General features: G+C 45.3%; 1 protein-coding gene across 1 annotated transcript in view; it reads right to left on the reverse strand.

Moving 5' to 3' along the window:
- Positions 1-615: 615 nt before the first annotated feature.
- The window catches only part of LOC121855348 (receptor-type tyrosine-protein phosphatase alpha-like), a 12,741-nt gene continuing 956 nt past the window's right edge, over positions 616-12,400 (reverse strand). Inside the window, exons 3-7 of the mRNA XM_042350243.1 lie at positions 11,057-11,192; positions 10,169-10,318; positions 8,571-8,661; positions 928-1,019; positions 616-666 (exon numbers count right to left, since the gene is read on the reverse strand). Coding sequence (XP_042206177.1) covers positions 616-666; positions 928-1,019; positions 8,571-8,661; positions 10,169-10,318; positions 11,057-11,192 — 520 coding nt within the window. The remainder of the gene's footprint in view (positions 667-927; positions 1,020-8,570; positions 8,662-10,168; positions 10,319-11,056; positions 11,193-12,400) is intronic.

Raw genomic sequence — 12,400 nt, forward strand, 5'->3', positions numbered from 1 at the left:
AGGGAGGAGGAGGACACTTGGGTAAGGGGTGGAGAGGGGAGGAGGAGGAGGGAGGAGACACTATCTGGGTGTTGGGGGAGGAGGAGGAGGATGAGGAGAGGAGGGAGGAGGAGGAGGAGGGTGAGGAGGGAGGAGGAGGAGGAGGAGGACACTTACTGGGTGTTGGGTGGGAGAGGAGGAGGAGAGGACAACTACTGGCAGGAGGAGGAGGAGAAGGAGGACAGCTTACTGGGTGTTAGGAGAGGAGGAGGAGGAGGACAGCTTACTGGGTTAGTGGAGGAGGGAGGAGGAGGAGAGACAGCTACTGGGTGTTAATGAGAGGAGGAGGAGGAGGAGAGGAGGAGGAGGACAGCTTACTGGGTGTTGGTGAGGAGGAGGAGGAGGAGGACAAATTACTGGGTGTTAGAGAGAGAGGAGGAGGGAGAGGAGGAGGAAGGGCTGGGTGTTGGTGAGAGGAGGAGGAGGAGGAGGAGAAGCATTGGTGTTAGTGAGGAGGAGGCGGAGGAGGAGGAGGAGAGGACAAGCATGGGTGTTAGTGAGGAGGACAAAGAGGGATAATTTATTTCTTTCTGAAGCTAGAATCAACACCCACAGAGGCATTTCATAATACCATCTTCAGACGTCACCAGTGTGTGCTGGTGGGTAGTCAGCAACGATATATGCGTCCTGTATATCGTGAACATATCTTAGTATTGGTGTATGATCTTGGATATAATGATCAGCTCAGTCTTGTAACGTTACCCGTCATAACATTTTTCGTCTATTTTATTTATTTATTCATTTCATTTATTCATTTCATTTATTTATTTCATTCTTTCAGGTATATGTGAAGGTTCGAGGGTTGTCAAAAGTTATATAGTGACAGGAGGTGTGTGTGTGTGTGTGATAAATCAAACACAAATTGTTCGACCAATAAGCATGACGCACCGTTTGTTCCAAGGCGTTGACCCGAACAGCGTTGATGTAAAAGCCATTAGCGCTGCCTGTCAGGTTCTGCAGGTACACTATCCGGCTGTCGGCTGTTGGACTACATAAATATATACTATTAATCTCTCACTAAAAATAAGTATTTATTTTTATATATATATATACATATATATACATATATACATATCATATATATACATACATACATATACATATTATTACATATTAATACATATATTTTTATTATCAATACATATCACTGTTATTATTATTATCATTATTAATATATATACATTATATTATTATTATTATTAATATTATTATTATTACACATTACATTACTATTATTATTAATATTATTATTATTATTATCACAGACACACATACATACACACACACAACATACATATTATTATCATTACATTATATATTATTATCACATACATACATATAGTGTTGGACAAAAATAAAAGCACTGTAGCAAACTTTATACATTATATGGTGCAAGAAATAACCAAACCTAACCTAACCCTAGGACAGAGAGACAGCAGTGTTAGGATAGAGAGAGGTGTTAGACAGATATGTTAGGACAGAGAGATACAGTGTTAGGACAGAGACAGTGTTAGACAGAGAGATACAGTGTTAGACAGAGAGACACAGCAGGGACAGAGAGACACAGGAGAGAGATACAGTAGCAGGGACAGAGAGATACAGTGTAGGGAAGAGAGATACAGGTTAGAGAGAGAGATACAGTGTTAGGACAGAGAGACAGTAGCAGGACAGAGAGATGTGTTAGGAAGAAGAGACAGTGTTAGAAGAGATAGGAAAAGACAGGTAAGGAGAGGGTGGACAGGTAAGGAGGGGGGGAGTAGGGAAGAGAGATGTTGTGGACAGAGAGATGTTGCAGGCAGAGATACAGCAGGACAGAGAGATACAGTGCAGGGAGAGCAGGTGTTGATAGATACAGCAGGATGAGAGATACAGCAAGCAGACAGAGACAGTTACAGAGACAAGTGTTAGAGAGAGACACAGTGTTGGAGAGAGATACAGTGCAGGATAGAGAGACTACAGGTGCTATATAAGAGACAGAGAGATACAGTGCTAGGAGAGAGATACAGTGCTAGGACAGAGAGATACAGTGCAGGACAGAGAGATACAGTGCAGGACAAGATACAGAGAGACAGTGTTAGGATAGAGAGAAAGGGATAGAGAGATACAGTGTTGGGATAACAGCACAGGACAGAGAGATACAGTGTTGTGGAGAGATACAGTGTTAGGAGAGAGATATACAGGGGACAGAGAGATACAGTGTTAGGGACAGAGAGTAAGCAGGACAGAGAGATACAGGCAGGGATAGAGAGATTACAGTAGCAGGAAGAGATAGGCAGTGTTAGGAACAGAGAGATACAGTGTAGGACAGAGAGATACAGCAGGGAGAGAGAGACAGTGTTAGGGATAGAGAGATACAGGTGTTAGGATAGAGAGAGCAGTGTTAAGAGATAGAGAGATGCTAAGCAGATAGAGAGATACAGTGTTAGGAAAGAGAGATACAGTAAAAGAGAGACACAGCAGCAGGAAAGAGAGATACAGTGCTAGGATAGAGAGACACATGTTAGTGAAAAGAGAGATACAGTGCCAGGACAGAGACACAGTGCCAGGAGAGACAAGTGTTGGTGACAAGATAGGTTAGGACAGAGAGACACAGCGTTGTCAGGAGAGAGACAGTAAGAGTATGAGAGACACAGTGTAGGATAGAGATACGCTGTTAGACAGAGAGATACTGCGGGATAGAGAGACGCGTTGGGACAGATATATGCGTGATATATATACGTGTTCAGTATGAAGGCAGGTGAGATATAGACGCAGTTAGACAGAGAGCGCGTTGCATGATATACATTGTGCCAGAGATATATCCAGTGCCAGGACAGAGATGACGCTGCTGCCAGGACAGAGAGACGTGCTAGGAGAGAGATACAGGCGGTATTAACGCGTGGTGTGATATAGGGCTGGGGATAGACCTGTTGCGAGAGAGAGGGGATAGGTAAGAGACACGCAGTTTAACGAGGTACAGTGTTGCCAGGACAGAGACGCTGCGGCCAGAGAGAGATACAGTGATATAGAGACACAGTGCCAGGAAGATATACGCAGCGCAGGACAGAGATGCTGCGTTGCACAGAGAGATACGTAGGACAGAGAGACACAGCAGGATATATACGCTGCGTTGCATAGAGAGACACAGCAGGACAGAGACAGGCATATAGATAAGGTGTTAGGACAGAGAGACACAGCAAGCTAGGGACAGAGAGATGCTGGTGCTAGGAGAGAGAGACACAGTGCCAGGACAGGAGATACAAGTGTTATGGACAGAGAGACAGTGTTAGACAGAGAGACACAGCAAGGGTTAGAGAGACAGAGGTTATTGGAGCAGACAGAGAGATACAGTGTTAGACAGAGAGACAGGAGAGAGATACAGTGTTGGGACAGAGAGACAGTGCTAGGACAGAGAGACAAGTAAGGAGAGAGAGATACAGTGCTAGGGATAGAGAGACACAAGCGCCAGAAGAGAAGACAAGTGCCAGGCAGGAGAGAGACAATGTGCTGGTGGAGAGACAGAGTGCTTAGGGACAGAGAGATGTAGTGTTAGAGAGACACAGCGAGCAGAGAGATAGTGCTGTGGACAGAGGTTTAAGTGAGACACAGTAAGCAGAAAGAGAGACAAGTGTTGGACAGAGACAAGTGTTAGGACAGAGAGACATGCTGAGTACAGTGCTGATAAGAAGAGACACAGTGTTGTGATAGATACAGCAGACAGAGAGATACAGTAAGGACAGAGAGAAGTGCTGGGAAAGAGAGATGGAGCAGGAAGAGAGAGCAGGATAAGAGAGATACAGTGCTGTACAGAGAGATACAGACAGAGAGATACAGTAGGATAAGAGACACAGTGCTAGGACAAGAGAGATACAGTGTTAGGACAGAGAGATGTAAGTACAGGTAGAGAGAGACAAATTGCTAGGACAGAGAGATACAGCAAGCAGGGACAAGAGAGACAAGTGAGGGGAGAATGGAAGAGATGGGGAAGGACAGAGAGACAGACAGACAGTTAGGGACAGAGAGATGGTGGCACAGAAGAGACAGGGTAAGCAGGGAAAGAGACATGGGTTAGGACAGAGAGACAGCAGGACAGAGAGATACAGTGTTAGGGAGAGAGAGACAGCAGGGACAGAGAGATACAGTGTTAGAAGAGAGATACAGTAAGCAGGGACAGAGAGGAGACAGAGAGACAGGCAGGATGAGAGATACAGTGCTAGGAGAGAGAGATACAGCAAGGGACAAGAGAGATACATGTCACAGGACAGAGAGATGCAGTGTTAGGGATAGGAGGATACAGGCTAGCAGGGATAGAGAGATGCAAGCAGGAGAGAGAGACAGTACAGGAAAGAGAGACACAGTGCCAGGAAAGAGAGACACAGTTAGAAGAGAGATAAGTGATAGGAGAGAGATAGCAGGACAGAGAGACATGAGGACAGAGAGATGTTAGGAATAGAGAGATACAGTAAGCAGGAACAGGGACAGAGAGACAAGCACAGGACAGAGAGATACAGTGTTGGGGCAGAGTGGTTGGGGACAGAGACAGGACAGAGAGACAGTGTTAGGGACAGAGAGACATACAGGGACAGAGAGAGCAGACAGAGAGATACAGTGAAGAAAGAGAGAGATGGGCAGGTTAGATACAGTGCTAGGTGCTGAGAGATGCACAGTAAGCAGGACAGAGATACAGTGTTAGGACAGAGAGATACAGTGCTAGGAGAGAGAGACACAAGTGCCAGGACAGAGAGACAAGTGCAGTATCAAGAGAGATACAGTGTTAGGAGAGAGACATGTTAGGACACAGTATACAGTGAGCACAGGACAGAGAGACACAGTGTTGGGGTGTTAAGATACAAAGTAAGCAGGTATATACAGTGTTAGGAAGGAGAGATACAGTGTTAGGGATAGAGAGATACAGTGTTAGGACAGAGAGATACAAGGGATAGAGAGACAGTGTTAGGAAAGAGAGATACATAGGGAAAGAGAGACACAGGGAAGAGATACAGTGCTAGGACAGAGAGATACAGTGTTAGGGACAGGAGATACAGTAAGGACAGAGAGAGACACAGGAAGAGAGACATAAGCACAGGACAGAGAGATAGGTGTTGGGTAAGACAAGTGCCAGGGCAGGGAGACACAGTGCCAGAAAGAGACAGTCTGAGGAACAGAGAGATACAGTGCTAGGAATAAGAGACACTGTTAGGACAGAGAGACAGCAGTGCCAGGACAGAGAGATACAAGTGCCAGCAGGGAGATACAGTGTTAGGGAGAGAGAGATACAGTGTTAGAGATAGAGACAGAGGGATAAGAGATACAGTGTTGGGAACAGAGAGATACAGTGTTAGACAGAGAGACAAGGGGAAGCAGTTAGGGAAAGAGAGATACAGTGTTAGGGAAAGAGAGATACAGTGTTAGGATAGAGAGATACAGTAAGCAGGACAGAGAGATGTGTTAGGACAGAGATGCATGTTAGGAGAGAGACAAGAGTAGTGTAGGAGAGATACAGTAAGATAGAGAGATACAGCAGGGAAAGAGAGATACAGTAGTAGGGAAGAGAGATACAGTAGCAGGACAGAGAGATACAGTGTTAGGGATAGAGAAGCAGTGTATAGAGAGATACAGTGTTAGGGACAGAGATACAGTAAGCAGAATAGAGATGCAGCAAGAGATAGAGAGATACAGTGTTATAGAGAGATACAGTGCAGGATAGAGAGATAGCAGCAAGCAGGACAGAGAGATACAGTGTTAGGACAGAGAGACAGTGTTAGGAAAGAGAGATACAGTAGCAGACAGAGAGATACAGTGTTAGGGATAGAGAGATACAGTGTTAGGGAGAGAGAGATACAGTGTTAGGGACAGAGAGATACAGTGTTAGGGACAGAGAGATACAGTGTTAGGAAAGAGAGACAAGTGTTAGGGACAGAGAGATAAGCATAGGGATAGAGAGATACAGTGTTAGGGAGAGAGAGATAAGTGTTAGACAGAGAGATACATTGTTAGGATAGAGAGATACAGGAAGCAGGGATAGAGAGATACAGGTTAGGATAGAGAGATACAAAGCTAGGAAAGAGAGATACAGTGTTAGGAAAGAGAGATACAGTGTTAGGAAAGAGAGATACAGTGTTAGGAAAGAGAGATACAGTGTTAGGATAGAGAGATACAGTGTTAGGATAGAGAGATACAGTGTTAGGAGAGAGATACAGTGTTAGGACAGAGAGATACAGTGTTAGGACAGAGAGATACAGTGTTAGGACAGAGAGATACAGTGTTAGGAGAGAGAGATACAGTGTTAGGACAGAGAGATACAGTGTTAGGATAGAGAGATACAGTGTTAGGAAAGAGAGATACAGTAAGCAGGGACAGAGAGATACAGTGTTAGGGACAGAGAGATACAGTGCAGACAGAGAGATACAGTGTTAGAGAGAGAGATACAGTGTAGGGAAGAGATGATATGTTAGGATAGAGAGATACAGTGCAGGGAAAGAGAGATACAGTGTAGGGAAAGAGATACAGTGTTAGAAAGAGAGATACAGTGTTAGGGATAGAGAGAGAGATACAGTGTTAGGATAGAGAGATACAGTGCAGGGACAGAGAGATACAGCAGGGACAGAGAGATACAGCAGGGACAGAGAGATACAGTAGGGAGAGAGGATACAGTGTTAGGGACAGAGAGATACAGTACAGGATAGAGAGACAGTGTTAGGAAAGAGAGACAGTGTTAGGGGAGAGATACAGTGTTAGGAGGAGAGATACAGTGTTAGGATAGAGAGATACAGTGTTAGGGATAGAGAGATACAGTGTTAGATAGAGAGATACAGTGTTAGGGAAAGAGATACAGCAGGAAAGAGAGATACAGTGTTAGGGAAAGAGATGCAGTAGGGATAGAGAGATACAGCAAGGACAGAGAGACAGTAGCAGGGACAGAGAGATACAGTGTTAGGACAGAGAGATACAGTGTTAGGGAGAGAGAGATACAGTGTTAGGGACAGAGAGATACAGTGTTAGGGATAGAGAGATACAGGTTAGGAAAGAGAGAGATACAGGACAGAGAGATACAGTGTTAGGGACAGAGAGATACAGTAAGGGGGACAGAGAGACAGCAGTGTTAGGAGAGAGAGATAAGAGTGTTAGGACAGAGAGAGACACAGTAGCAGGGACAGAGAGATACAGTGTGAGGAGAGAGAGATACAGTGTTAGACAGAGAGATACAAGCAGGGACAGAGAGATACAGTGTTAGATAGAGAGATACAGTGTTAGGGAAAAGAGATACAGTGTTAGGAAAGAGAGATACAGTGTTAGGGAGAGAGAGATACAGTGTTAGGGAAGAGAGATACAGTAAGGGGACAGAGAGATACAGTGTTAGGGAGAGAGAGATACAGTGTTAGGGACAGAGAGATACAGTGTTAGGATAGAGAGATACAGTAAGGGGAAAAGAGACAGTGTTGGGGAAAGAGAGATACAGACAGAGAGATACAGTGTTAGGGATAGAGAGATACAGTGTTAAGCAGGGACAGAGAGATACAGTAAGAGACAGAGATGCAGTGAGACAGAGAGATACAGCAGTAGGGACAGAGAGATCAGTGCAGGGACAGAGAGATACAGTAGGGACAGAGAGATACAGGCAGCAGGGACAGGGAGATACAGTGTTAGGAGAGAGAGAGAGTGTTAGGGACAGAGAGATGCAGCTTTAGGGACAGGGAGATACAGTGTTAGGGACAGAGAGATACAGTAGGGACAGGAGATACAGTGTTAGGATAGAGATACAGTGTTAGGAGAGAGATACAGTAAGTAGGAGAGAGAGATACAGTGTTAGAGAGAGAGACAGGGGAGAGAGAGAGATACAGTGTTAGGAGAGAGATACAGTGTTAGAGAGATACAGTGTTGGGGAGAGAGATACAGTAGGGACAGAGAGATACAGGATAGGACAGAGAGATACAGGATAGGAGACAGAGAGATACAGTGTTAGGAGAGAGAGATACAGTCTTAGGGAGAGAGATACAGTCTTAGGGACAGAGAGATACAGTGTTAGGGACAGAGAGATACAGTGTTAGACAGAGAGATACAGTGTTAGACAGAGAGATACAGCAGGGACAGAGAGATACAGTGTTAGGGACAGAGAGATACAGGTTAGGGACAGAGAGATATAGTGTTAGGACAGAGAGACAGTGTTAGGGACAGAGAGATATAGTGTTAGGGACAGAGAGATACAGAGCAGGGACAGAGAGATATAGTGTTAGGACAGAGAGATACAGTGTTAGGGACAGAGAGATAAGTGTTAGGACAGGAGATATACAGTGCTAGGAGAGAGATACAGTGTTAGACAGAGATACAGTGTTAGGACAGAGAGATATAGAAGGAGAGATACAGTGTTAGGACAGAGAGATACAGTGTTAGGACAGAGAGATACAGTGTTAGGACAGAGAGATACAGTGTTAGGACAGAGAGATACAGTGTTAGGACAGAGAGATACAGTGTTAGGACAGAGAGATACAGTGTTAGGACAGAGAGATATAGTGTTAGGACAGAGAGATACAGTGTTAGGACTCCTCACTCACCAGGTAAGATGTTACGGGTTCTGTTGAGATGAGCACACTCTGGGTTGAGGCCGAAGTTGAATTTAAGGTTCTTTGGGAAGCTCTTAATTTTCTGCAAACATAAATAAAATAAAGAAACAAACAAAATAGATAAATAAATAAATAAATAAATAAATAAATAAATAAATAAATTTGTTTCAATCATTATATAAAACTGAACGGAAGCTCAACTGACTATGAGTGACGCTTATAGCAGCTACTTTATTGTGCACCCTATACTTGTGAGCGGTATCGCAAATTAGTTTACAGAGTAGAGGCCACAAAGGGTGTTTATCAGACCCCAGTGATCAGGTTATCGTGGCGTTGAGTGTTACAGAGTATTTACAGTACAAGATGAGAAGTGTGGATACAGCCTTAGTATATTAGCTATCTTGTCACCAGAGATAAAGTGCCGTGCTTGGATCTGTCCCTATAAGGTTCTATTTCCTCACCATTCAAGACGTAGTGTAGCGTTGGAGTATGAGGTTGGTGGTGGAGTATGAGGGTGGTGGTGGTGGAGTATAAGGGTGGTGGTGGAGTATGAGGGTGGTGGTGGTGGAGTATAAGGGTGGTGGTGGAGTATGAGGGTGGTGGTGGTGGAGTATAAGGGTGGTGGTGGAGTATGAGGGTGGTGGTGGTGGAGTATGAGGTTGGTGGTGGAGTATGAGGGTGGTGGTGGTGGAGTATGTAGGGTTGGTGGTGAGAAGGATGAAGGTTGGTGGTGGTGGAGTATAAAGGTTGAGGTGGTGGTGGAGTATAAAGGGTGGTGGTGGAGTATGAGGGGTGGTGGTGGTGGGAGGTATGGGAGTTGGTGGTGGAGTATGAGGTTGAGGTGGTGGTGGAGTATGAGGTTGGTGGTGGTGGAGTATGAGGTTGAGGTGGTGGTGGAGTATGAGGTTGGTGGTGGTGGAGTATAAGGGTGAGTGGTGGGTAGCAAGGGTGAGTGAGTGGTGGAGTATGAGGTGGTGGTGGTGGAGTATAAGTTGGTGAGGTGGAGTATGGGGTGGTGGTGGTGGAGTATAGGGTTGGTGGTGGTGGAGTATGAGGTTGGTGGTGGTGGAGTATAAGGGTGAGTTGAGGTGGAATATGGGGGTGGTGGTGGTGGAGTGTAAGAGTTGGTGAGGTGGAGTGGGGTTGGTGGTGGTGGAGTATGAGGTTGGTGGTGAAGTATGAGGTTAGTGGTGGTGGAGTATGGGGTTGCTGGTGGTGGAGTGTAAGGGTTGGTGGTGGAGTATGAGGGTGGTGGTGGTGGTGGAGTATAAGGGTGAGTGGTGGAGTATGGGGTTGGTGGTGGAGTATGAAAGTTGGTGGTGGAGTATGAGGGTGGTGGTGGTGGTGGAGTATAAAGAATTAGTGTGGAGGTATGAGGTGGTGGTGGTGGAGTATAAGGGGTGGTGGTGGAGTAGGGGTGGTGGTGGTGGTGGAGTATAAGGGTGGTGGTGGAGTATGAGGTTGGTGGTGGAGTATGAGGGTGGTGGTGGTGGAGAATGAGGTTGGTGGTGGAGTATGAGGGTGGTGGTGGTGGAGTATGAGGGTGGTGGTGGTGGTGTTGGAGGGAGGCTGGGGACTGTCTCACTCACCTGGTACTGTTGGTGTATGAGGGAAGTGTTGGAGGGAGGCTGGGGTACACGAAGACCCTCCACTTCACTCAGGAAGGCACTGCAAGTAAAGCTCGTCTTGATGTCTGAGAGGACCTCCAACAACAGCTTGTGACCAAACACGTACTGTATCTGTAACATACCAATACTGAAGTGTTGTCAAAACATAATAAAGTGATAATAATAATAAAAGTGAAATAATGCAACGAATGTGTTATTATTAGTAATGTAACAATACTGTGCCATAATTGTGTAATATAGCTATAATATTAAATATATATTCCTTATTTTCTATCTTGCTATAACTCATCTCTTATCACGGTACCAAGGCCTCGAGAGTTGAGTTACCCATCAAACACAAGGTTATCCTAAGACTGACATCATGACAAGGAGGATAAATTTCAAGATATTTGGTGTTATTGAATCAGCCACTTGCACCTATGTGGCCATGTGATACGTTAGGTTAGGTTAGGTTAGGTTAGGTTAGGTTAGGTTAGGTTAGGTTAGGTTAGGTTACGTAAGGTTAGGTTCGGTTAGGTTACGTAAGGTTAGGTTATGTAAGGTTAGATTAGGATAGGTTAGGTTAGGTTAGGTTAGGTTAGGTTAGGTTAGGTTAGGTTACGTATGGTTAGGTTAGGCTAGGTTACGTAAGGTTAGGTTAGGATAGGTTAGGTTACGTAAGGTTAGGTTAGGTTAGGTTACGTAAGGTTAGGTTAGGTTAGGTTACGTAAGGTTAGGTTAGAATAGGTTAGGTTACGTAAGGTTAGGTTAGATTAGGTTAGGTTACGTAAGGTTAGGGTTAGGTTAGGTTAAAACATAAATAAATTATCGTGTTAGGTAGCAGTACTGAAATAGGTGGAGGAGACTTACTGAGTTCTCCACCAGCCTTGGGCGTCCATTCCTCAGGTCCACAAGAGCCTGATGAGGGTCCAGGAAGCCAGAGGTGTTCAACTGGTCTAGCAAGTGGAGCACCAGTAAGATGGTTCCTGTGCGACCGATACCAGCACTGTGAGGCGGTACAAACAAACCTTCACCACCAGGTAAGCTTAATAACTAATTAAGTACAAACAAACCTTCACCACCAGGTAAACTTAATAACTAATTAAGTACAAACAAACCTTCACCACCAGATAAACTTAATAACTAATTAAGTACAAACAAACCTTCACCACCAGATAAACTTAATAACTAATTAAGTACAAACAAACCTTCACCACCAGATAAACTTAATAACTAATTAAGTACAAACAAACCTTCACCACCAGATAAACTTAATAACTAATTAAGTACAAACAAACCTTCACCACCAGATAAACTTAATAACTAATTAAGTACAAACAAACCTTCACCACCAGATAAACTTAATAACTAATTAAGTACAAACAAACCTTCACCACCAGATAAACCCTGGACAGGTTCCTGGGTCACCTAGACTCACCTACAGTGTACAGTAATTGGTCCCTGGACAGGTAACTGGGTCACCTAGACTCACCTACAGTGTACAGTAATTGGTCCCTGGACAGGTTCCTGGGTCACCTAGACTCACCTACAGTGTACAGTAATTGGTCCCTGGACAGGTTCCTGGGTCACCTAGACTCACCTACAGTGTACAGTAATTGGTCCCTGGACAGGTTCCTGGGTCACCTAGACTCACCTACAGTGTACAGTAATTGGTCCCTGGACAGGTTCCTGGGTCACCTAGACTCACCTACAGTGTACAGTAATTGTCCCTGGACAGGTAACTGTCACCTAGACTCACCAAGGTGTACAGTAATTGGTCCCTGGACAGGTTCCTGTCACCTAGACCACCCATAGTGTGCTGTGCACTGGTCCCCTGGCTGGTTCCTGTCACCCAGACTCACCCACAGTGTGGCACTGGTCCCTGGGTTGGTTCCTGGTCACCTAGACTCACCTACAGTGCAGCACTGGTCCCCAAGAGGTTCCTGGCATCTAGACCACCCACAGTGTACAGCACTGGTCCCCTGGGCAGGTTCCTGGGTCACCTAGACTCACCCACAGTGTACAGCACTGGTCCTCAGACAGGTTCCTGGTCACCTAGACCACCCACAGTGCACAGTAATTGGTCCCTGGGCAGGTTCCTGTCACCCAGACTCACCCACAGCAGTAACAATAATTGGTCCCTGGGCAGGTTCTGGGTCAGCCCAGACCTACCCACAGTGTACAGTAATTAGTCCCTATAGCCCCTGGGTCACC

Source organism: Homarus americanus, unplaced genomic scaffold (genome assembly GCF_018991925.1).
Source record: "Homarus americanus isolate GMGI-L3 unplaced genomic scaffold, GMGI_Hamer_2.0 scaffold28057, whole genome shotgun sequence".
NCBI classification, from domain to species: Eukaryota; Metazoa; Arthropoda; class Malacostraca; order Decapoda; family Nephropidae; genus Homarus; species Homarus americanus.